At 34.2% G+C, this 27,703-nt stretch overlaps 2 protein-coding genes across 2 annotated transcripts; both read right to left on the bottom strand.

Moving 5' to 3' along the window:
• Positions 1-3,440: 3,440 nt before the first annotated feature.
• On the bottom strand, positions 3,441-11,260 carry LOC145008034 (Cytochrome P450 superfamily protein). Its single transcript, XM_078966646.1, has 9 exons — positions 10,892-11,260; positions 8,215-8,539; positions 6,840-6,989; positions 6,008-6,244; positions 4,860-4,958; positions 4,561-4,639; positions 4,009-4,130; positions 3,789-3,916; positions 3,441-3,577 (listed from the first exon to the last, which is right to left on the bottom strand). The coding sequence occupies exons 1-9, from the start codon at positions 11,080-11,082 to the stop codon at positions 3,472-3,474; spliced, it is 1,437 nt and encodes a 478-aa protein (XP_078822772.1). The 5' UTR covers positions 11,083-11,260; the 3' UTR covers positions 3,441-3,471.
• Positions 11,261-20,882: 9,622 nt separating this feature from the next.
• LOC145010415 (uncharacterized) lies at positions 20,883-21,557 on the bottom strand. The gene has a single exon (XM_078968958.1). The coding sequence runs from the start codon at positions 21,555-21,557 to the stop codon at positions 20,883-20,885; it is 675 nt and encodes a 224-aa protein (XP_078825084.1).
• Between the last annotated feature and the right edge of the window lie 6,146 nt (positions 21,558-27,703).

The following is a 27,703-nucleotide window of genomic DNA, read 5'->3' on the forward strand; positions in this document are numbered from 1 at the left end:
GTTTACGGCCCATGAGTTTACGACCCAAGTGTTTGCGGTCCATGGGTTTACGACCCATGGGTTTATGGCCGTAAAAACTTAGTGAAAGGTGCGGTTTTCGGTGTTTCAAGGTCCTTTCTAGCCTCTTGGAAGAGTTCTAGGCCTTGTGCACAACTCAAGGAAGAGTTTAAGGCCAATAATCGACCAAAAATGGAGTTTATGGCCAATGAAGGGTGTACGGCCGTACACACGGGTTTACGGCCGTAAACCCTCAGTGTTCATGTTTTGGGTCGATTTTTAGGTGAAAATTAATGATTTCTAATATATATCAAGCATAGGGGGTAGTTACGTACTCTTAGGAGGCTTGAAATGAGGTTTTTAGCCACCAAGAACTAGTGTGTGTTCTTGGTGAGAGAGAAAATCTAGAAAAGATGAAATTCATGAGATGAGACATGGATTCATCACAAGAATAAGGAATATAGCAACAATCAGGGTAAAAAAAAAACACTTACATCTTGAAGATCTTGAGGAGTTTTCGATGAAGGTAGAGAGAGAAAACCTTTGGAGTGTGTAAAGTATGAAATGAAGGCCACTCATCCTTATTTAGGGGTGAATTTTCGGCCAAGGGGTGGGGTGGGGGATGTACGGCCGTAAACTCGAGTTTGCGGCCGTACACTCCTCTCGAAGTGGTGTTTGTCCCGGATTCTATGCTTTGACTTGGAAAAACTCGTTCTTGGATCCAAACTTCGATTGTTCTGAGTTTAGAATATTTAATTAGACCTGAGATAATGCTGATAAGAGCAGAAATAAATTCCGAATTTGATTTATTTTTAATGGTTTGAACAGAAGAAAATTCGGGTTGTCATACATGGGAGTGTATGATAGTGACTTTAATGATAAAAACTAGGAGCCTTGGGATGAATTTTAGGGCAAGTATGGATAGGTATGGAAGATAGTATTGACCCGTACTATTGGAAGCACAAGATCGGTACTTGAATCAAGGAGAGTCACAATGATTATGAGGAGTTGGTAGTGAGAGAATAGTGTGGGATGACACTATTTGCATGTTTTTCCCTTTATGTTGTATTTTACGAATGGTGATGACTCTTCTGGGAGGTGGTTATGGTTATGGTTCAGGATTTGGCTTTGGATCGGGTGATGTTGGGTTGCGCGAATTGATCATTGTAAAGGTTTCGAAGATCATTTTAGAGGATCTGCCAAGTATTTCAGCACAATCAAGGATGAGCTGGTAGAGATAACGGATGAGTGGTTGTAGACCATTCAGGCTGAGTTGGGGATTGGTCAGCCCATGGCTCACAAGATTACTTTCAGTGAGTTTCATGTTTATAAGGATCCTGAGTTTTTTGGGAAGAGGGAACCCATTTTCAGTATGCGATGGACCGCTAAGATTGTCAGAGGTTTTCTGACGAGCTTTTTCCTTGATGGGGCTAATGCCAGATTTGATGCATGTCTTTTGCATGAGGGAGCTAGAGACTGGTGGGGTGAGGTGGTCCAGGCTCTTGGACCGAAGGCTACTGAGGCTATGACTTGGGCATATTTTGTTACTAGGTTCAGGTCAAAGTATGTACATGCTATTGAGGTGCAGAAGCTTGCCCGAGAGTTCTAAATTCTTGAGAAGACCATGGAGATGGTGACGAAGATCACCACCAAATTTAGGGAAAGAGCACTGCTTGTTCTACAATATACTATAGATAAAGAAATGAAGATGACGATGTATCAAAATATGTTGAGGACTGACATCAAAGAGTTTTTTAGTGTTGCGAGTTGTGCGATGCTTGAGTAGATGATTGAGGTGGCCCAGAAATGGGAGATGAGTTAAAGCTTTAGAAGAAGAGGTAGCAGCCGTAGGTTTAGACTACAATTATTCCAGCTAAGAATTTTAAGACTTTTGATACACATTCTAGAGGCCAGCAGGGCCGAGGCTGATGTGGCAAGTACGGTAGGTCACATGAGGAAACTTCACGTGCGACTGAGTCAGGTTGTTTAAGTGAGACCAGTCGGGGCACATTTACATGGACTGCTAGCATAAGGCATTGATATATATATATATATATATATATATATATATATATATATATATATATATATATATATATATATATATATATATATATATATATATATATATGGTTTGAAATAATTACTAAATCTTCACTAAAAGCATGGTAATATCTAATACCATGTAAATATATGTGAGTTGCATAGAATAAAACTTTTTACATAAACATATTGAGAATAATACGAAACTAATTATAAAATAAGATTTTTTAAACTAATATATATATATATATATATATATATATATATATATATATATATATATATATATATAGTTTAAAAAATCTTATTTTATAATTAGTTTATTATTATTTTCAATATGTTTATGTAAAAAGTTTAATTATATAGTTTTATTCTATGCAACTCACATATATTTACATCCTATTAGATATTACCGGTTTAAGTTAAAATAAGTGTTTGGATATATAGTTTTTTAAAAACACCTTATAGCGATGTATAACTAGAGATAAACTATATTTGATAAATTGCTCCAAAATTATCGAAACTCCTTGTAATTTATAGCAGTTTCAAATTTCTAGGAAGTTTTTTTTTTTTTTTTTTTTTTGCCAAACAGTAAATAATGCTCATCAAGTTATAACATTTTGACATCGTATAAACTAATCAAAACACTATTTTAAAAACTCTGTTTTGATATACCGCAATAAGCTAATAAATTAAAAAACACTTATCATTTAAAATAAACATTCCCAAACTGTGGCGGATCTAAAACAAAAAATGAAGGGTTGCACAAAATTTTTAAGGTTGCACTACTAGAAAAACAATTTCATTTCCAAAGCCCTTTTCCATCACAAAATCGTCAAGAAACCAACAAATTTACACTAGATTCACAATTATTAAACTTTGTGATGGATTGCCAACAGATTCGTAACAGATTTGTGACTAATTTCCAATGGATTTGTGACGGATTTCGATGAATTTTCACTAAATTTGCATTTGGCGGGAAATTTTGAAGGGTAACATGTGTTACCCGGTGCTACATAATAGATCCTCCCATGCTTCCCAAAAATCCCCCTTAATAAAAAAAACGGCCCTTTCACAAATTATGTAAATTTATACAAATGATTTGTAGTTGAAATAAAAGAAGTTACGGAGAATTTGATATTTGAAGTTACTTTTTTCATACGGTGTAGTTAAATAAATCAATAAGGTTGTGATGCTCTATATTAATGTGCTCAAAGTATATAAGGCTTTGTCATCTTAATTAGGGTCTCACTTATTGTGTATATCCATGAATATAAACATAACTTAATATTACTTAGTCCTAGGTTCTCTTCCTTTATATATATATATATATATATATATATATATATATATATATATATATATATATATATATATATATATATATATATATATATATATATATATATATATATACCCACGTAGACACATTTACATAGAGGATGCCAAATTAATTTTAGTTAGTTGGATTGGAAATCCATTAACCAATCTTGCAGATGGGAAAAATGACATTCTATCCTCCTTAACTTGGGTCCACCTGAAACAAGTAAATGATTTTGTCATGTTGGATTCTTAATATATATATATATATATATATATATATATATATATATATATATATATATATATATATATATATATATATATATATATATATATATATATATATATATATATATATATATATATATATGCATGAATGCATAAACATACCAACCAAGATTAAAGCTTTTAAAACAAAGTCAAACCTGTAAGAAATAACAAAGTAATGTAAAAAGAGGGCGATTTGAAGTCGTGCCAACTCTGCCCCAGGACACAAACGAGCTCCTCCTCCAAATGGTGAATAAAATGGACTAGTTCTCCAATTTCTCTTGTCCTTTTATCAATATAACTAAGGTTCTTAATATGGTATAAAGGAAAAGTACACGTGTAACAAAATATATAAAATGAAATATATATAAAACTTACATGGTTTTGGGGATCCATCCATCTCCAAGGATTAAAAATATTTGCCTTTTCATGAAAGTTTTCGTCTTGATGAATTGCCGAAAGAAATGGAACCACAAAGCTTCCTTTGGGGATAACGTAATCTACACGTCGTAAGCAAATTAACCAAGTAATTGCCATGAGCGAGCATGAGATATTGCTTTTGAATTATCATATTCTTATGAAAGAAATGGAACCAATGTATGTAACAACATAAATTAACCAAGTAAGGCATACTAATGGGGTGTTTGAGATTGCTTATTTAAAAAAAACTCATATTTTTTTTAGTAAAAAATGCTTGCGATATAAGACAAATTGTGTTTATAAGTGCAACGAGGAAATAATTTATCTAAAACCCCTTATTTAGATAAGTACTTATGAAATCTTTATATCTAAACACTTAAAACTTTATATTATATATTATAGATGTCAAATCGTAATAAGCAATAAACATTTCGAATAAGCAATCCAACACCTCGTGACTTTATCTTGTTTATGGTAGTTATATAAAACTTGAAGTGAAAATAAATATACCTTGATATTCAACATCTTCTTTTGCCTCCCTCATCAACCAAATTGCTATCCCACCTAAGCGAAGAGTTTCATCGATAACCTGCATCAAGTGAAAATAATAATGGTTATGATATGTGCTTATACAATTAACTATACAAATGTTTCATGTAACAATAGATAATTAGAAACTCCTTCAGAATGCAGATTAAAGTTGATCATAATAAATAAACGCATAGTTCTATTAATAACATGTAATAAGAGTCTTCAATATAACGAATAAAACACGAATCGAAGGGAAAACGGGTAAAGAGACGACTTACATTCTGTGTAAATGACATCGATTTGTAGTCTTCCCATGTTAACATATATATTTCACCATCGGAATCAAGTCTTTTATTCCTTATGTTTTGGTGCTCCTCCTATATACATGATTAACGAAAGTATAAGATTTAAAAGATGAATAAAATACATCCTCAAAATATATCTTCATTATCACAATACATGGTTTTGTATGGTGCAAAAAGCATACTCTCCAAATGATAAGGGAGAGCCAATGCAGCTACTTCGACGATAAGATCGGTATATAAATATATAATACATAAACTAAAATATATAAATCCCTAAAGGAATACAAGTATATATGTTCCATTTTGAATAAATTAAATTATTGGACAAAATGAAGTATGTTGTATTTAGTTAAAGTATATTCTAATATATTCTCTCTTCTTATGATTTCTATATATATATATATATATATATATATATATATATATATATATATATATATATATATATATATATATATATATATATATATATATATATATATATATATATATATATATATATTTTAAAACATATTTAGCATATATGCTATCTTATTTTTAAGTTTTAGATTGTCATGTTGAAGTTTAACAAACCAAAATATAACTTATAAACTAGTTTTATTTATAATTTATTCATCCTAGCGTTTCAACAACTTATTGAGTGTTCTTTTAACTCTTCTAAATATATCTTTTATTAATTATAAAAATACTCAATCTTCTGTATATCATTTTACATATTTCACCTACCTTGTCAATTAGCTTTTAGTTCATCAAATGTAGTGTTAAGAGCATCCATGATGGTGAGTTTAGTAAGATAGTTGAATGAGGAGACAAGTCTATGTGTCATTCAATGGATGAAACTCAACCATTGTGAGATGCTATATTGACATTCAATGAATTTGGAGTTCAATGACCATTGAACTCTTCAATGAGAAAAAGAGAAATTTTAATTCTTAAATATTTACTATAAATTGCATTTTGTAACATTCTATTGAACTTTATAGAGTTCAATGCATTGTAAAAAAATATAAGTTTTGTATGGATTGTAGAATGATGATGTGACAATCCATTGAATTCGATGAAGTTCAATGCATTGTGGATGCTCTAATGGTAAGTTTGGATTTCTTCGTATATTTATATACCAAAAGTTTATTAGCGGCTTCCGGAGAAGTGGTCAAGAAATATATAGCAAAGAGCATTGTTTTAGCGGTTGTCTCATTCCCGGCGAATAAGAGGTTAATGATGAAGTCAGAAATTGCTTCGTCTCGAAGACTCCCCTCCTCCACTAGTCTTCCAACCAAACCACCATCACCATCGCACTCACCATGCCTCGTTTCATGTATTATTTTCTCAATCTTTCTAATTATATTTTTCCTTGCCTGCAAAAACAATCATTTCAATAACTTTAGTCAAACTAGTTTGACGGTTGATATTTTTGTAATATAACTTCAAGAGCTATTTTAAAACAAATTCGTTGAGTACAACAAAATGTATAGGCTATATATTGAGACATGGGTACAAAAGAATCCACATTTTTGTAATATAATTCAACCGTATTACCTAGTAAAATTGTAATAATTATGTTTAAAATGAATTAGCAAATATTAAATCACCTCTTACGTTAACACAAGAGGGTTTACATTTTTTAAAAATAATGATTAAAAGAGCATAGTAAAAAACATCAAACAGTTTAATTAGAAGTGCACAAATACAACACATACGTAAAAGAGCATATTAAATTTAATATGAATATCTAACATGCCTACCCATAGGTTTGGTTACAAACTCTATTTTTGGGACTTAGTTTTCAAAAGACTCCACGTATAGTCTTGAGTACGGATGTCAAAGATATTCGTACCCTATGTATATATTACATGATATCCAAATCTAATTTAGATTAACCATAATAGATTGGCCATGAGACCTAAATTGTAAGTTATACATACAAAATAGACGTTTAATTAAATGACTTACATTCATAGCAGTGTGATAAGCAAAACCAGGCAAACTGACGGGAAGTGACAAACAACCATCTACAAAGGTTGAGAATAGTTGAGCCATTTCACCGACTTCTGCTTCACTTGATACCCCTAGGAGCTGATTCACCATCAAGTTTATAGCCAACTAAAACCAACAATATCACACAACAAGTCAAATAACATAGAAGTATCTGGTACGTATGTGTCGTGTTTGAAAATGTTTATTACGAATCATTATAGCTTGTGGTTTTTTAATTAATTAAAAGAAAAGGTTTCAAACACTTTCACATCATGGGGTAGATCTAATAAATTAATTACTAAAGCGAAAATCTTCTTTATTTATAAGATGATACCAGATACTCTTGTTGAGTTGTTGTCATAATATAAATACCAATATACAAATATGCAAATACCGAAACACGCCATGGTAATAAGTAATTGTTTATTTTAGCTTTACCTTATTATCAAATCACTAATCTAACTATATAAATAAAACACCACTTATTCAAAGTTGTTTCTTTGGTTTAGTTTAGTTTGAGATTTTACTAGAATTGTGTCAAATCGAATCAATTACAATCGTAATACGACTCATGGTTTAAGAGACTATAGATGTTGGACATGGCATACTTGAAGGACTTAGACTACAAGTCAAACTGATGTATAGGTGGTAATTGTGTACTTTCTCTACACATAATCAATTCCCACATGAGTTTGACTTTCAAGCAAGATACTCGTTGACTTTCAGCATCCCCTCTATCGGCACATGCATGGCATATTTATCACCATAGAACAACCTATTGAACTCCCCCATGAGTCATACTTGGTAGTTTGTGCAAAATAAATTATGTTGTGTACTTGTGTTAAATATTCCATTTTATAAGTCTTGATTATTGATGCGTTTAAGATATTTTTACCACATGTTATATTGTTATTCATTTTGTCATATGTAATTTTATGGTTAATTTAAATTAATTTTTTATTCCATATATCATTTTATGGTTTTTCCACTTTATTAAATTTCATATATTATTTAAATTTAAATTTAATAATAAATGCATATCAATTTCATTAATAGATTTTTCTTCAAATTTCAAAATTATTAAATTAAAGTTTCATTAATTTCTTTTATTTATTTATCTAAATCATTTGTTTAAATTTAAAACAGAAAAAAAATCACTTTAATTTTTATAATTCAATATTTTTTTTTTCATTTTTCTTATAAATTCAAACTTTTTCAAATATTTTGAATTTTATATTTAATTTTTTTTTTAAATAAACTAATATAATACATGATCTCACACATAGTTCCATATACAATAAGTCAAAATCAAAGCCAGATGACAATTAAGATTATATATAATGTGACTAACCTTTCTACAAACATCTTGAAGCAAAATGGTCTGATTATGATGCAAAGTGGCAAATGTTTGATGCATAACAAGTTGTATATCTATCAAGAAACGAGATTTAAGGGTGTCATTACGCATCATATTTGAAGCAATTGTATGAAGCTTCCGGTGTTGGTCGCCTTGAGCAGTGATGACACCATTTTTCCCAACAAGGTCTCGAAACGACTTTGGGTAACTGGATTTGAAAAACCTTCCTTCGTTTTGCATCACATATTTGTTAAAAATGGGATCAGCCGATACCACTGCCCTTCTTCCAAATATATTGCATGAAAATATCTTTCCATACCTATAGTTTATACAATTTTTTGTTAAATTAATTTATATATATAAATAAAGCTTCATTTGAGAGCATGAGCTTTTTTTATAAGACACGAGACATCAATGGCAGTCATTAATTTGGAGATCAATAAATAAAAAAACAATTATGATGATAAAATAAATGACAGAAAATACACATATATAAACATACAATTAGTGTTCCATTAGAATATTAGATGTGATGTTAAAAAAGAGTAATTTTTATTTTATAAAAAAATGATGAAAATAATATTGAACTTTTTTTTTAAAAAAATTTCATTTAATTTACATTTTATAATATTTTTTGTTGACACCAGGAATGATTGGCTAAAAATAAGTTTCATTGTCTCACTAAATTATATAATTATGTTAGTTTGTGTACTTTATCATTTTGAAATGTTTCATTCTCTTCTTCTTAGTACTTTATATATATATATATATATATATATATATATATATATATATATATATATATATATATATATATATATATATAAAAGTGTGTTTTTATAGAATTTGTTAGTTTTTTATTTATATTTTTAAAACACCTGTTCTTCTAATACATAAAATAAATCTTTCTTTTTCAAACACATTTGTTTTATAATTGGAATAAAAGCATATATTTATATTTTCAAAATATATACTTTATTTATAAAGTTTACTATTAGCTGGCGATGCGATTTTGGCCTAATCAGCTGATAAAGTTTCAATAATATATACTTAATTTATAAAGTTTTACTATTAGCTTATAAACTACTTTTTAACCATATATATATATATATATATATATATATATATATATATATATATATATATATATATATATATATATATATTAGATTGAATAATTTTACTTTGGTTTTTTCTTTAGAAATAGTTATACGAAAAAAAATAATTATTTAGACAAAAATTGACAAAGCATTGACATATAAACAAATCATGTAAACGAAAAACATATAAAACCATAAAATCTCTTAAAACCAAAGAACAAACACTAACATATAAATGAATGATATAAAAAAACAACCATAAATAATTATATTAGTCGATTTATAGTTATCCGGTTTATTATTTTAATTTATTTATTAAAAAAACGTTAACAAAATCATTATATAATGTAAACGTACAAAACTTAAAAAAGCAACCTTAAATAATATATTCAGATAAAAAATCAAAAATATTAAAATACTTTTAAATCACAAAAATAAAGATAAATAAATAAATTTAAGAATAAATAACAATATGATTTTATCTAACATAGATAATTGATTTAAAAAAAATAAAAATAATTTTATAAATGATCTATATTGATTATATTAAAATAAAGATCAAATAATATATATATATATATATATATATATATATATATATATATATATATATATATATATATATATATATATATATATATATAACTTAGATAATTGATTTAAATAAAAAAGAAAAATAATTTTATAAATGATCTATATTGATTCTATTAAAATAAAGATCAAATAATATATATATATATATATATATATATATATATATATATATATATATATATATACACTGTGAAAAGATAAAAAAAGTAATTTAAACTGTGTTTGGCGCGTCAAAACTAACTGATAAACTAACTTATTTTTCGAATTATTTTATGTTGTCGTTTTAGCAAATCAAAAATTAGTTTATAAGCTAACTTATGAGTTAGTATTTTGAAAAGATATTTAAAATAGTTTTTTAGAAACTTTTTTAAAATTTTCCAAACATACCTATTAATTAATTATAGAAACAAATATACTTAAATATCATTTTATGTAATTTTATATATTTTAGTTAGTTTTTCAATTAGTTTACCAAACATTGCTTTTTATCCTTTTCAACTATCACTAATTTTTTATTTAACAGTTAGTTTTTCTGTTATTAGTTAACAACTAGCTTTTCATCTAATACGCAAAACATAGCCTTAGTGTTTTATATCAAATTTTAAATTTAGGAATTATAACTGAAAATTCAACCGAACCCCATAAACCATTTCTGTAATTTAACTAAAATAATATATGGGTTGAATCCTATTTCTTGAACATGTATGCATTATTTTAATCGAAAAAAAAAAAAAGAAACGTGTAGAAGGCTATTATGAGACGTAGGCCCCCATTCCATTGCCTGAAGATACGGAACAGTAAGAGTTGCGATATCAACTCCCACCGGCTGCCGACATCTAATCGAGTCTTTAAACTGCTAAGAGAATTTCAACACTTATTTTCACAGTTCAAAGACTCGATCGATTTGCCATTTATTACATGAAACGAGTGATGATGATATTTCTCATTAATCGAGTTGCCTTTTGGGTTTCACGTACCTTAAAACTTGTTGTTGGACAAACGTAGCAGGATGAGAGCTTGCAACAGAATTATACCAACTGATGCTATCTCCAACTATAGGCCACCCTCTTCCTCCTGGAGGAAGCTTACCCTTGTTTCTTTTTAAATTTACAGATTTTGCCACGTATATAAATAACAACAACACAGGGATCACATAGCCCCACACCATAATGATATGGTGGTGAAGCTAGGTGATGATGCGATGAGCCTGAGAAGCTAGTTAATGATGGTGGTGTCGGTGGTCAAGCAAGATGATGAAGATGATGGCGGAGGAGGTGGTTAAGCCAGGCGGTGGGCCGGTGGCGGTGAAGGTTGGTATATATAATGGTGGTGTTTTGAGTTCTTAAGGTGATTGCTGGCTTTTAAACAACATAAAGACACTCTTACGTATATTTAATTTTGCAACCCTGATGTTTGAGACATTTCTCCATTTTTCCCTTGAAAATGAAGTTGTTTAGGGTGTTATAAAAAGTAGGGTTACGTTAGAATTTTAGTTGAGATAATAATATACATCATTAGTATATATTTAGTTTATCTGAAAAAGACAGATTACAGAAGACGAAGACAAAGGGTTCGAACATTTAGTAAAGTATCGTGAATTAAGTAAGGGTGTACAAATTTGAAGGGGATGTTTATGAAAATATATGAAAGTATTATTTTTAAATAAACTAAAGCAATGAGCATTTTAAGCATCGTTGACCAAAATAGTTTCCTATGATAAACTATACCCACGTTCTTTCCTTAAGAAGAGGAATTTCAGAAGCTAAATACAATATTTTTATTCATATATTTATCATATCTATATGTAGTTATTATTATTATTATTATTATTATTATTATTATTATTATTATTATTATTTATTTTTTAATTTAAAACTTTAACGTTCTATAACTACGTGTGTGTGGATGTAATAACTCCGAATCGATTATTATTTTCTACTTAATAAAATAATTATAATAATTATTGCTACTATTATTTCTTTTAATTTATATGTTATTATCAAGTAGTATTATAATTTTTTATTTTATTTTAAATAAAATATGAAAAAGTATAACTTTAGAGATAGGAAGGCAATAAGCACAGCCTTTTTTTTGTAAAAGCAAGCATGTTGTCCACTAGTAATATATATATATATATATATATATATATATATATATATATATATATATATATATATATATATATATATATATATAAGACAATTCTAAGGGCAGGCCCAGGGACGGCCCAATATGATGATTACGTATGAACGTTACGGTTGTATAAAAACTAAACATTTACTGTTTGATTGATAATGGAAAAAGTCAACGTTCACATAAAATTTTCAAGGTAGTGTATACATACTACAAAAGTGATGAAGTTATTTACGTCATTTTTGAGACTTGAGGGCACTATGGTTGTCTATTGAGGTATTGGAGAATTTACATGGGCAACTTCGACTATAAAACATGTGTTTTCAATTAATGTGTTTCAAAAAATAGCATTGCTCTTTTGAAATGCAATTCTTAAATAAAATAAAATTAATAATAGGAAAGTACATTGCTATTTCTTGTATTTAGACCAAGAAAGGACTAGATGCAAGAAATGACAATGTACTTTCTTTTGTTTGCCTAGTATACTATCTTACTTTCATTTATATTTTATTAAAGCTTTTTAATTTTACTTTATTTTTTTTTGTTAGTAAACCATTTTCAATCTTAATTTAAACAACTGAATGCAAAAAGCCTGTATTGACATTTAAGTGTTTTCAAAACACATATACTACTATTGATATTCAAGATGGGATGAAACTTAAGCAATTATGCATTAAGTTTTTGGTGACTAGTTGATCTTTTTTGGATATGGAGGTCAAATTAGAGTTGAATATATCAATCTCAAGTCCCTTCGTCAAACAAAGACTAAGTAAGGTTATTTATATCAGAAAAATAAGAGTTATCTTCTGTTGCATTATCATAAGTTCCTTGGACTTATACAATCATATACTAAGTTTGACTTCATTTGACTTGACACCATAACATAACCTTTTATGATAGAATGAGGAAGTGAATCGATTACATTTACTTTTAAAAATGAAGGATTTTGTTGCTACCCTAAGAATCTTCAAGAGAAGATTATAATTTCTTTTACAAATCTATTTTCATATGTATGCCTAAGGCAAAACAATTAGTGAAATAATGGCATTATGGTACGTAATATAACCTGCGTACTCTTATATTCCAAATTCCACCAAATCAAAGAGCTAATGAGACATAATACTTAAAAGATAAAACTGTAAAATTGGTCCTTGTAGTTTGCGAAAAACTTTGGATAAGGTCCAAAAAGTTTTCAACTTGCATGGAAGGTCCAAAATCAAAAACTCTGTGATTTTGGTCCAAAAAAACTTGAAAAGACAGTTGTGCCATTTTGTTTTCTTTATGTATTTTCTTTAATTATTCTAATACTATTGTAATACTTTTTTTGTTGTATTTTTTTCTTTAAAAATAAAAATAAAAGAAAAAATTATCCCCCACTTCCACCCATGCCACCGTTCCCCCCTCTGTCTGTCTGTCTGTCTGTCTGTCTCTCTCTCTCTCATCCATTCTTCTAACCGACCCTCGACATAATAGGGAGCTCGAACTCCATAATCCAAAACTACAGATCATCTGATAATTTATATCTAAATTCGAAAACTTGTTATGGGTACCCAATGGGGCTCAAATTTGGTAGTAAGTTGGAGTTAAATTTTGGTTTCAGAATGAGGAATGAAGTTAGGGCATTGAAGAACGGTGATGATGGGAATTGGTGGAATTTTCTGACAATGAATGTTGTGAACATTTCACCACCAGTGGCGACAACAATACTGGCTCCAGGAAAGGTAAAGAAAGCTCCGGTGGAAAAGAAGTAGAGGAAAATGGAGGAATTGATGAAGAAGTCGAAATCGGAATTGGACCAGGGAATTTGAATCAAGGAGAGGAGAATTCAAGTCTTGAAAATGGGTCCAAATTGTTATTGAAATTGAATTACAAAGAGATAATGAAACCTACAAATCATACCAGCAGATCGGTCCAGATTTCAAAACCATCTCCTCTAAAATCGGATAATGAAATTCCTAATATTGTTCTCCTCTAAATGTGGACAAGGAGGATGTGGAGAGGCTGCCACCATTGACTGTGGTGGTTCTCTTCGTCGATGGAGTGAGAAACGGTGGAGGGTGATGACGAGATGTGGTTCCTGGCAATTTTCTTCGGTCAGTGGAAAAAAGGAAGAACTAAGGTGGTTACACAACAACAACACTACCCTTGGCTTTGTCATTCTGGCAGCAGCACAAGCGAGTGAAGGACAGGGAAGTGCCAGGAGCAACAATGACACACTCGTGGGTGCTTGACTTGCTCCGATTATCAACAAAAGAGGGAGGAAACACGGTGGAGCAATGATGGGTTTTATTTTTGGGTTTATTGTGTTGTTTGAGAGAGAAAGAGAGAGAGAGAGAGAGAGAGAGAGAGAGAGAGAAAGAGAGAGGTGAATAAATCTTTTTTTTTTTTTTTTAAAATCAAAATAGCATTAAATACTTATAGAAAAATGAAAAAATAAATCAAAAGGGCATAACTATCTTTTTAAGTTTTTTTGGACCAAAAACACAGAAAAACTTTGATTTTGGACCTTTCATGCATGTTAAAAACTTTTTGGTTCCTATCCAAAGGTTTTTGAATACCACAGGGACCAAATTTGCAGTTTTGTCTACTTAAAAGTAGTAACCTAATACTTCCTAAATCATGAATATTTTAAGGAATATATTTTAAAAGTTTCTTCATGTTTTTAAAGATATTTGGTACTTCAATTTTATAAATTTGTATTTTGCAGGTTAGAATGCAATATGATAATTGATAAGTTGAAGGCTTAAAAGGTATAATTCGGATACATTTTCATAGCTTGAAGATTAAGCATGAATTAAATGAAGATAATTTTAGAAAAATAGAGATTTCGAAGACATTTGCTGAAATACTTATATCGTACCGAGAATATTAATTGACACTGCAAAATAAGTTAGCTATAGAACCCTATAAATAAAAGCCCAATTTCGTCCAAATAAGAGAAAACATAGAGAAAAGAAATGGGGTACAACATAATATTCGAAGAAGGGCAGAAATAAGTCAAAATGCGAAGAATATTGGACTTTTAGTGTGTAATATGTTCAGTTTTATGATTTATTTTAGTTATTTAGTTTTGATTATAGGCTAAGTCCCAATACTTTTGATTAGATATATGTAACACCGCATATTTTTCAAACAAATTTAAACCTATGGTTTAATAAAAAAACAAGGTTTAACAAAAATCTTTTAACTAAATATCATATTTTAAACAAATAGTTTGTCACACCCCTGAACCAGACGACGGAAACGTCCAGGGACTTGGGTGACTTCATCTTGTAATATCATCACAATGTATATAATTGAAACAAGACAATACCATCATCATACATATTAAAATACAACCATCATTCTTTACAGCAAGTATAGTATCACAAATTACATGCCAAAATATTCAATGTATGATGGTAACAAAATACGACAAATTCCACATGTTCTTGTTGACCTTTCCGCTTTAATGATTCCCTGAGAATACAAGTTATTTTGAAAATGTCAACATATATAATGTTGGTGAGTTCATAAACATGTTTAAATGAAAAGTTTTGTAATGTTCGTAAAACACCAGAAAATCCGATATTTTCTGTAAAATGGTTTGAAAGTGATGTATCAAAATCAAGTATTAATGCATGTGTGATTTCTGTTTTTAGAATGTTATAAAAATGTAATCTGGAAAAATCCTGTATATTCTGTTGTAAGTAGAAGGTATTGTTTAACTGTATGTTTCCCTAGAAAATCCGATATTTTCTGTTTATAAAAGTGTCGTGGTCTCAAAACCCTTAGACCGAATATCAGTGTATATATGTTTTCGTATCAACAAGATTTTATATTTATTCTGTAAATTTATAATGGAGTTCATCTCTATGTGAGTCATTAGAACCATACTTGATAATGACGAATTCACCTGTCATGGCGTTTTCAGGGGCCAACTTGTTTAAGGTAAGGTTTGTCACTCTAGACTGTAGCAAACAACTCAGGTGTGGGGTTTCACCCTATACAGATCTATACACAAACTCTCACTCTCCCTCTAGGAGACTCTGTTATAACTACAGTCTATATTGTACACCTGAGAGGTATCAACCGACATGTCTCACTAGATCCTTAACTGAGTTACACGAATATTGTATTATGTTGTGTATAATGTTTTCGTGTATCTTTTATGTTTGCAAAGCCCAACGAGTATGTATGTGAATCTACAAGGCCCAACATACATGTAGAATGACAATTAAGACCCAATAAACATGTAATTGATATATTTAGTTCGTTTGTTATTTCATTGTTTCTTTTAACTCGATTGTTTTCCAAAATGACATAAAAAGCCTACTTTTGAAATGATGACATTTTTGGCCCATTAAGCCGAAAATTTACAATTTAGGCACATTTTTGGTAAGATTGACACTTTAGGTCACTTAAGACCAAAGTTTACATTTTATGGGCTTATTTCAAATAAAATGACATTTTAGCCTACTTTTGTTGAAAATAACATAATATCATGAAAATTGACATTTTCGGCCCAATTTAAGAAAAGTTTACATTTTCGGCCCAATTTAATAAAATTGACATTTTCAGCCCATTTTAAAAGAGAAAAAACTTCTTTGGCTCAAATTTGTTTAAAATGACAATTTAATCCACAAAAGTCATATTTTTTCCAATTTGGCCCATAAAACCGTGAAAGCCCAAATTTTAAGCCCATTTGTAAAAAGTTACTCTTTTGGCCCTTTTAAAACCATGAATAACATAAAGATCCATTTTTATATAAAAATGACTCTTTGGTGCTTGTAAAACCGTAAGTATCATAAAAGCTTCATCTTTTTGTTTATTTGTAAAAAATGGTCCCTTTACAAGATTTTGTTTAGTTTTTCAACATCCTTAACATGTTTAACACTTTCATCTTTATGGTAAGTTGCATAAAGTGTTTTAGTTTACAAATATTGTCAATATTTGATAGAGTTTTTGAGATTTATGAAGTTTCTTCACATAATCACAACATATAACTTAGAAAACACACATAACATGTACAAATACATAGATCTATCATATAAGCAACTTGTATTCTCCCCCAAAACATAGTAAAAACCGAAGACAAGGGGGTATGAACTCACTTTAGGTTGTTGTCTTGGTTTGATGAAGAGTTTGAAGAAGGTTTCGGCCCTAGATGATTCCTTGAGGAGATTTTTGTAATCTATGAAGTTCAAGAGCATAGATCATGAAATGATATGGGTTAAGAAGAGATTATTGATGTAATCTTGAAGTTAAACCATAGGTTTAAACAAGAACTTACCACGAGTGATGAAATTTGATGAAGAGCTCTTGATCTTTCACAAAGCACCATAGAAAATTTGGAGATACGGGGAGAGATTTCTTGATGTTCTAGTGAGCTTTTTGGTGGAGTTGGAATGAAAGAAAATGAGGGTGGTAGGGGAAATCTTTGGCCGAGACTAGAATAAGATAGGGTAGAAAGATTAGTGGCTATTACATGGTGGTTAACAACCTTGGACCAAGAAACATGGGGGTTAATGTGCATAGATTACCATTATACAATAATGATGTGTCAAGTTATTAAGAATCTCATTGTTTTTTATTATAAAAACTGAGAATGGTAGGGAGGTAAAAAGAAAATGGATCTTGGGCTTGAATTTGGTTCATGACTGAGAATTTGAAGCCCAACAATATTTTTTTTGGCCCAATAGGAGCTTACGGTCGAAAAGAAGCCCATGAATATAGTTTATAGCCCATTAGGGCTTATGAAACAATTTATAGCCCATTAGAGATAAAATGAATCATTCTAGGCCCATATGACCCAAACTACTTTAGTTTCATGGCTTTGGTCCAATTAGAGCCAAAATAGGGTTCCTTGGCCTGAAATAGTAAAATTGAAGGTTTATTGGTCCCTTAGGCCCAATAAGAGGATCCTAGTCCATAATAAACTTGAACCGAGATTTTTAGGGTTTTAAACCCATAATTAAGTATGTGAGATGTATTGAATTAAGTTTTGGGCTTCACGAGCGAGTTTTGATTCAATGTTTTGCTTTTGGAAAGAACATTTGTACATAATATCATCTTAGAACTTTAGTTACATAAGAGTTGATTACTTGAATACAGAATTTCCTAGCAAAAAATGCTAGTTGTGACATCATCCCCCCCATAAGGGGGAATTTCATCCCAAAATTCTTTTGAAAGGTAGGATCATAAATGGGAGAATAAGTGCGGGTACTTATGCTTCATCTAGTCTTTGTGTTCCCATGTGAATTCCGGTCCACACTTTGGCTTTCCATCGAACCTGCTCAATCGAAATGCGGATCTGTTTCGCACGCTTCACTTCCCTATCCATTAGCTCGACTGGTTCTTCAATGAATAGGAGATTCTCGTTTAATTATATCTCTTCTAATTGAATGGCATGAGTTTCATCTGATAAGCACTTCTTCAAATTCGAGACGTGGAACATGGGGTATACGTTGCTGAGCTCTGCAGGTAGTTGCAACTTATAAGTCGCTGGGCCAATTCTGGCAAGAATCTCGAATGGTCCAATATATTGTGGGTTTAGTTTTCCCCGTCTCCCAAAACGGATCATTCCTTTCCAAGGTGACACTTTCAATAGCACTCGGTCTCCAACTTGGAATTATAGAGGCTTTCACCGTTTGTCAGCATAGCTCTTTTGTTGGTCTCGTGATGCTTGGAGTCGGGCTCCGATTTGGATTATATTTTCTAGTCGTTTCTCGAATGATTTCTAGCCCTCTAGCCCAGCATAGAGGTGATCTGCATTTGCGACCATATAAAGCCTCAAAAGGAGAAATCTCATTGATACTCGTGTGATAACTATTGTTGTATGAGAATTCAACCAATGGCAAGTGGGTATCCCATGACTTGCCGAAATCAATCACACAGGTTCGGAGCATGTCTTCGAGTGTTTGGATGGTTCGTTCGCTTTGGCCATCGGTTTGAGGGTGGTAGCCAGTGCTCATATCTAGTTGTGTTCCCATTTCCTTCTAAAGCGACTGCCAAAATCGTGAAGTAAATCTACTATCTCGATCTGAGATAATGGACACTAGCACCCCATGAAGTCTTACAATTTCTTTGATGTAGATTCATGTCAATATTTCCATCTTGTAAGATTCTTTTATTGGTAGGAAATGAGCGGATTTAGTTAACCTATTGATGATTACCTAAATAGCATCCAATCCGTCTGTCGTCCTAGGTAATTTTGTCACGAAGTCTATAGTAATCCTTTCCCATTTCCACTCGGGTATTACTGGTTGTTGTAATAGTCTCGAGGGCTTTTGGTATTCCACTCTTACCTTGGCGCAAGTGAGACACTTGCCCACGTAAGTGGTGATCTCTGCCTTTATATTTGGCCACCAATAATGTTCCTTAATGTCCAGGTACATCTTGTCCGAACCTGCATGTACGGAATATTGCGTCTTGTGGGCTTTGTTCATAATCCTTTCTCTGAATCCTCCAAATTTAGGGACCCAGATTCTGTTCATGAAATAATAAGCTCCGTCCTCTTTGGCTTCAAAATTTTTATCAATCCTACGTAGTGTTTCATTCATGACGTTCTCCGTTTTCAATGCATATGTTTGGGATTCCTTGATTTGCGAGGTTTGGTGGGATTGGATGGTTATTGATAAGGTTCTGACCCAGGGACCTGAGTATTCTTTTCTACTCAGGGCATCGGCTACAACATTAGCCTTTCCTTGGTGGTACTTGATCTCGCACTCGTAATCATTTAACAGCTAAACCCATCTTCGCTGCCTCATGTTTAAGCCCTTTTGGTTTAGAATGTGCTGGAGGCTTTTGTGATTGGTGAAGATGGTGCACTTTGTACCGTAGAGGTAGTGCCTCCAAATCTTTAGGGAGAAGACCATAACTCCTAGCTCAAGATCATGAGTGGTGTAATTTACATCATGTGTCCTTAATTTCCTAAATGTGTAACCTATCACTTTTCAACTTTTCATAAGGACACAACCTAACCCGTAATTCGAAGCATCGCAGTAGACCACGAAGTCTTCGGTTCCCTTCGGTAAGGATAACACTGGTGCACTACAGAGGGCTTGCTTCAAGGTTTGGAAGGCAGCCTCTTGCTTTTCTGTCCAGCTAAAAGACACACCTTTTTGTGTCAATGTGGTAAGGGGTTTGGCTATCTCAGAAAAATTATGGATAAACCTTCAGTAGTAGTCTGCGAGACCCAAGAATTGATGGATTTGCATTGGTGTTTTCGGGATCGCACAACCTTCAATGGATTTGATCTTTGAAGGATCTACATGAATCCCTTCCTTGTTAACAACATGACCCAAAACGTTAACACTACAGAGCCAAAACTCGCATTTGGAGAGCTTCACATATAATCTTTCAGCTCTTAGGGTTTCCAATATTTGATGGAGGTGTTGACCATGCTCTTCTTTGCTTCTAGAGTAGATAAGAATATCGTTGATGAAGACAATCATGAATTTATCAAGGAATGGGCGTCAAACTTGATTCATGAGGTCCATAAATGAGTGGGGGCATTTGTTAAACTGAAAGGCATCACGATAAATTCATAATGACCGTATCGAATTCGAAAGGCAGTTTTTGGAATGTTCTCTTCCGGAACTCAGAGTTGATGATGAATGGATCTCAGATCTATTTTTGAAAAATAACTAGCTCCTTGAAGCTGGTCAAATAGATCGTCAATCCAAGGAAGTGGGTATCAGTTTTTGACATTGACTTGTTTAATTCCCTATAATCGATGCACATTCTAAAGGATCCGTCCTCTTTCTTGACAAACAAGACCGGAGCTCCCCAGGGTGAGAAGCTTGGTCGGATGAATCCCTTGCTCAGCAGCTCACTTAATTAACTGGATAACTCCTACATTTCAACGAGAGATAACCTGTAGGGTGATTTGGCAGTTGATGTGACTCCTGGTATTAGGTCGATTTGGAATTCGACCTGTCTTTCTAGGGGTATTCCTGAAAGGTCTTCTGGAAATACATCCGGGAAGTCGCATGCCACTGGGATGTCTTTAACGTTCACTTCTTCTTTGGTCTTATCCACAACATGAGTGATGAATGCATAGTTCTTCTTGTGTAGGAACTTTTGTGCCTTGATGCACGAAATGAGACGAAGATTGGCTCCAAGTTTATCACCATAGATTATTAGGGTTTCGTGATTAGAAAGATGAAGGTGAATGACCTTCTTGTGACACATAATATCAGCATGATGGGGCCTTAACCAATCCCGGCCGATTATCACTTCAAAACTCCTAATACTTACCACTATCAAGTCTATTTGAAAAGAGTGATCATTTAGTGTTAATGTGCACCCTACATAGACATCTTTGGTTGTTTCAGTTTTCCCATGAGCCTTTTCCACTGTGAAGGATTCATTGAGCTTCTGGGGTTGTTGATTTAGTAACTGTTTGAACTTATTACTAACAAAACTTCGCTCCCCCCCACTATCGAATAAGATGCATGCGTATGTGTTGTTAAGTAGGAACGTACAAGTAACAACTATTGGGTCCTGAACTGCTTCACCTTGACCCATTGTCAACATCCTTCCTGATGTTCCTGCTCCCTTCCTTCCTGATGTTCCTGCTCCCTGGTTGTTGGCTTTGGGGTAGTTGCGCTTGAAATGATCAGTTCCTCCACACCCATAGCAGGTGTGACTAGCCCTAATGTTGTTGCTGTTGTTGTTGTTGTTGTTTGTTGTTGTTGTTGTTGTTGTTGTTGTTGTTGTTTTTGTTGTTGTTGTTGTTGTTGTTGTTGTTGCTGTTGTTTGCTGTTGTTGCTGTTGTTGCTGTTGTTGCTGTTGTTGCTGTTGTTGTTGTTGTTGTTGTTGTTGTTGCTGTTGTTGTTGTTGTTGTTGTTGTTGTTTTTGTTGTTGTTGCTGCTGCTGCTATTGCTGCTGTTGTTGTTGTTGTTGTTGTTGTTGTTTTTGTTGTTGTTGTTTTTGTTGTTTTTGTTGTTGTTGTAGTTGTTGTTGTTTGGCTGCTGATTCTGTTGAGACTGAGTTCTACAGTACCTTGCGGTATGACCCCTTTCGATTGCAACTTGTGCAATACATCTCCCTACATTCTTCATGATGGTGGAAATTTCAATTGCTACACTTGGGCAGGGTCCCTAAGTATTGTTTGGGAACATTTGGTGTGGATGAGGCTGGAGCATGTGGTGTCGAAGTGACCTGAGCAGTAGCAGCATGAATTGCTATTGTTTGTTGCTTCTTTGATGACTTTGAGTTTTTTCGCCCTTTTCGCTTGTTGTTGTTACACTTCTTGTTATCACCCTCCTTTTTTACTTCAGTTTCCCCTGCTTTGGCACCCTTTTTGTTGCAATGGTCGTATAGTTTCATAGCTAGTCTTTTTGCACTGTCATACATTGCTGGGTTTGTTGCTATCACATTCCCTTGGATTGGCACGGTCAATCCCCAAATAAATCTTTCAATCTTCTTGCCTTCACATGTGATCATTCCTAGACACAAGAGAGATAACTCACTAAACCTTGATATGTAAGCATCAATTTCAGAGTTTTGGACTGTGAGGTTCCACAATTCTTGCTTAATTTTCTGGATTTCTCCCCTTAGACAGTACTCGGCCATCAACATTTCCTTAAGTTCCTCCCAAGGCATAGTGTTCGCAACCGGGAGTGTCATGGCCTCCACATGAGCATTCCACCAAGAGAGGGTTTGATCAATGAATGTGTAGGCTGCAAACTTCACCTTGCACTCCTCAGGACATCCGTAGATCTCAAACATTGATTCCACCTTTTCTATCCATCTTTTCAGGGTTATTAAACCTCCTGTCCCATTGAAGTTTCGAGGCTTGGCGTTTGTGAAGTCTTTGTAGGTACGGTTCTTGTGGGTCCTTGATTTGTTCCCTAATTTTTGCTTCTAGCTCCTTGCCCGTTACCTCCACTGTTGTTTCCATTGTGAATCTACGCTAGTGCTGTAGTGACCGCAGTTGACACTACCACTTGGAATGCAGATGAGTTTATCTCTGGTGGTGTCAGTGCCGTGTTGTTTCCGTGGTTTGGTCTTTGAGGCATCTTTCTGTGATGGAACGAAAAGATGTTGAGTTTCCAATGTATTTTCTTTCATGATTTCTTTGTTATAGCACAGTCTAAATGATTTAGTTGTGTATAAGTGAGTGAATGCATACAATCAACATGTAGTAAGAGTAATAGAACACATAGCAGATAACAACATCATGGTAAAATATATACATGAAAATTTGCCTACGTAAGGCATATAATACATGTAGTGAAATAAAATTCGACAGAGTAATGACTTCATGAGTAGTGTAATCACTTAATCATGTAGTCGATAGTATATAAGGTAGTTTATAAATGAAATCATAATGGTAGTGGGTGAACGGGTACTAGTTGCAACGGGATGGGTCTGGTGGTGCTGACGACGAGGTAGATGTGCCCTGAAGTCTATCCAGGTGGTGCTTGGCGGCCCGAAGCTAGGCTTCCAATGCTGTCTAGTGCGCTTGCTAGTCCCCGACTACATCATGTGTCATCCTATCCGCACGTTCAACTGCCTGCTTGCCGAGATCGTGTGTCCTCCTTACTATCACAGGCAAGGCTCGGTCGGCGGGTCCACCGTGACTCAAGTCGTAGTAGTCCCGGTTCATACCAAATGGGGGTTGCACCCCTTGTTGGCAGCTCCATCTCCAGATGTTGTGTTCCCATGGGGGCATAGGATAATTGGGGCCCATCCTGTATGGGGGCATCTTGGACATGTACCGTGGATTGATGACTTCGTACCCCATATCCGAGTCATTTGTGTCGCTGCCATCAGCATCCTCCTCGTCTGAGTCAGCTACCGGTTCTACCGGTCCTCCTATAGGCTCTTCCTCTGGTTCTTCCTCTGACTCTTCCTCTGGTTCTTCCTTTGGCTCTTCCTCTGGTTGTTCCTCTGGCTCCAACCATCTATTATTCCCCTGGTTGGGGAAATAGGGATCTTCCAAATAGTGAAATCCGGCCATAGTGTCTGCACGAGGGATGGGAGATGTGTAAGAAGAGTATGCATATAACATTTTAAAATACTCCTATAGTATTTTAATTATTTAAGTTTGAGGTCCTCAGAGTTCTTGGATACAAGGTAAGCTTCAAGATCCATTTCCCGCTATGATCACTCCCAAACACATGTTGCTCATATTATGAATAAATATAGTTGATCAGGCTATATTTATCCCCAATATGACAACATAACTGTCCGGGTTTAATCACAATGTTCAATTTCCTCCTGGGGCTTTTGGTGTTATAGGTTTATTGCATACTAAGGTATCATCTTATTCAGAGTGTTTTAGTCCCATTATAACGCCCCCATTTCTGGTATGATATTTAATGTTTATTTATCCAAGTTTTTCAAGAGGGACTCAACGAGTCTGTTGCCCAACTCGTCGAGTTCAGACGGGATTTCGAGCATGTGTAAGTGGGTGACTCGATGAGTCCATATCCTGGACTCGACGAGTCCGCCAACCTAGAAGAAACCCTAGATCCACGGGTTTTGCACCCTATATAATCCCCCTTATATGCCTAATCTGGCCTCCCTCACCCTCAGAACGCCTCATAGCAACACCTTAACCTATCTTGAGTGTTTTTGGGCATTTTTTTGTAAAGAGTGAAGATTGGAAGAGAAGAGGAAGGCTAGATCCAAAGGAGAAGAAGGGAATCAAGTTCTTGCATCCATTTCAGAGGCATTTGAGGTATTAATCAGACTCTTTCTATTCCTTTGTTGTTTCTCTTTAGGGATCTCATTTAGGTTACCTTTTTGCCCATTTATTAGCTTAATCTAGTAAGGGGGCTTGTGTAGTGGTATAGCTTTCAGATCTAATCATATTTCTTTCCCAAAACCTAGATCTAATTCCTTTATTGAACCTTGTTGCATATAAGCCATAGATCTAACCTTATTCATGCATTTAATGCCTATAAATCTCTTTAGGAGTATTTGTGCACGTAAAAATGGAACCTTTACGTGCAAACCAAGCCTTAGGAGCCCAGATCTATCAGCTGGATGCATTGGTTTTGAGCAGAATCGTCTGAATAGTTATTGCATGCATGCGACTCGGCGAGTCATTCTTCAGACTCGGCGAGTCAAGTCGCGAGACCAAGACAATCTTCATACCTCTAGATCAGACTCGACGAGTTGATCATACAAATCTGCGAGTCACAGCCAGAATGTTCATACGTTAAAGGAGGACTCGACGAGTTGTTCATACAACTCGGCGAGTCGGATGCAGATTGACTGAGTGACAAAATTGAAGAGGAACTTGTCGAGTCTATGCCAAACTCAACGAGTAGTAGCGAGCAGAAGCAAGGAAGTGAGGGTGAGGACTCGACGAGTTGGTGACCCAACTCGACGAGTCAGGTCAATTGTATGTTGACTTTGACCAATAGGATTGACATTGATCAGGGGTAAAATAGTTATTTTACCCTCAGTATAGTTATCAGTATTTGATTCAGTGTGTTATGGAAATTGTAGCCGGGGAGATACCGGAGCAGCAACAGACAGTTTCCAGAGCAGTTCATTTACCAGCCCATTTACGAAGTGAGTTTCCTTCTAGTAGGAACGTGTCTAAGGCCAAAATGCCGACCCGTTTAGCTAGTAGTAGTTTCCGGACTTCGGTCCGATGCAGTTTTTAGTGTGTTTGATGCCTTCGTGGCTCAAACAGGATTTATGTGTTATGTGTTCCGGGCTACGGCCCGATGCAGTATGCAGTTTATGTGTTTCATGCTAGTTGATATGTTTATGCCATGCTATGTTATGCTCAGTTTCCGGACTTCGGTCTGATGCAGTTTTCGGACTTCCATCTGATGCAGAGGACAAGGTCCTAGTCAGTTCTGGACTTCGGTCCGATGCAGTTTTTGGACTTTGGTCCGACGTAGTTTCCGGACTTCCGTCCGATGCAGAGGGCAAGGCCCTGGTTAGTTCCGAACTTCAGTCCGATACAGTTTTCGGACTTCGATTTGATGCAGTTTCTGGACTTCTGTCCGATGCAGAAGGCAAGGCCCTGGTTAGTTCTGGACTTTGGTTCGATGCAGTTTCGGGACTTCGGTCTGACGTAGTGGGCAAGGCCCAATATGTGTTTATATGTTATTGTATGGTATGTGGTAGTTTGGGGGAGCTCACTAAGCTTTGTTCTTACAGTTTCAGTTTTCGTTTCAGGTACTTCCACAAGTAAAGGGAAGAGCTCGAGATGATAACATCTCACACACCACAACTTCAACTTTATTCTAGGAAGTTTTGTTCAGATACTTAGATGTGATTTGATACAGTTTTTGATACGAAACTTTTATTATGGCTTTTGAGTTATCCAAGGTATGGTTTTATTATATGGCATTCAGTGTTATGACTTTTATTATTATTTAAAAAAAAAAATTTTGGGTTGTATTTTTGGGATGTTTCAAGTTGGTATCAGAGCCTTGGTTTGAGGGATTCGGGCACATTTTCGGGTGTGTCTGAACTCAAACTAAGGAAATGGTAAAATGTTTTCGAAAGAAAAGAGTTTTTGAAAAGTAAAAAGAATGTTAGAAAGAAAAGAACTTTGAAAAGAGAAAAGGGTGTGGTGCATGCGATTAGCCGAGCTCAAGTAAGTACTCCCAAATTACCCATACAAGTTTATGTTATGATTGTCAGTTTTAGTTTCAGTAGAACAGCATGCTAGAATAGGACTAAGGATCTAGGAGGATGCCTTATTTTCTTGCTATATGTGTTTCAGCTTTATGAGAATTGCATGCTTGTATTGAGTAGACAATAGTAGGATAGCCTGTTTAGGTTATGCCTGATAGTATGAGCTTAGCATTGCATGCTAGTGTAGTTTATCGTTATGAGAATAGATTTGCTTGAGTAGTCTCCTGTCTCTGAATGCTGCTTCCTTTATGCTTTGTGGGACTCTGAGTGATGGGAGTTAGCCATTAGGTGAATGCGTCACGTCACATGTGAACAGGGTTGAATAATCTCAGAGTGCTAGACTTGGCTCTATGGCACAGCTCTTGTCTGAGTCTAACCGTTGTAGGGACGAGTCTTTTACTTGAAGGATTATTTGAGCCTCGCCGCATGTGATGGTATTCAGGTGATGGTTAATTGGCATCACAAGGAGGCTTTCAGCAGCTGAGGACTGGATCGGGTATAGTCATAGAATTCCTTAGGGCAAGTCTTGGATGGGAGTAGCAGAGATTATTAGCAGTAATAGTGACTTGGTGGAGTCAAGGTAGTACTTGAGGAAAGTACAGATAGATGTGGAAGGTAGTATGGGTCCGTACTACTGAAAGCAGAGGATCTGTACTCGAATCAAGGAAAACTGAGATGAGACCAGGAAACTTGTGGTAGTAGTGATTCCTCGAGATATATAGTGTTCCTGATGTTTATGATGTTGTGTTTCAGAATGGTGGTATTACGCCCTAGACCAGCAGTCGACAGTTCAGGTGCCGGAGGGGGATCAGGATCAGGCCCGGAGGCCGGGCAGTTGGATGAGCAGACTAGGGAGTTTCTCTCTTCATAGATTACTTGCACCATACTTGAGCAGACTCCTGTGATCTTCGGTTCGATCAAGGAGGGTATCTTAGAGTTGATGGACGAGAGGTTGAGCACCTTCCGTGCTGAGGTGGAGACCATTATAGGGTCGCACACACTTACTTTTAGGGAGTTCCGAACATGCGGAGCTCCGGATTAGCACGGGGCGCGGGAGC

This window comes from Lactuca saligna, chromosome 8 (assembly GCF_052625555.1).
Source record: "Lactuca saligna cultivar CGN05327 chromosome 8, ASM5262555v1, whole genome shotgun sequence".
Taxonomy (NCBI): Eukaryota; Viridiplantae; Streptophyta; class Magnoliopsida; order Asterales; family Asteraceae; genus Lactuca; species Lactuca saligna.

Bases quoted from the DNA above. Each gene is read 5' to 3' on its own strand.
- LOC145008034 (XM_078966646.1), bottom strand. From the start codon at position 11,082: ATGGTGTGGGGCTATGTGATCCCTGTGTTGTTGTTATTTATATACGTG. The intron at 4,640-4,859 runs GTAAGTCGTCTC...CACTTGATGCAG, and splicing joins CGATGTCATTTACACAGAAT to GTTATCGATGAAACTCTTCG. The intron at 4,131-4,560 runs GTATATTTATTT...TACGACGTGTAG, and splicing joins AGAAGATGTTGAATATCAAG to ATTACGTTATCCCCAAAGGA.
- LOC145010415 (XM_078968958.1), bottom strand. From the start codon at position 21,557: ATGGGTCAAGGTGAAGCAGTTCAGGACCCAATAGTTGTTACTTGTACG.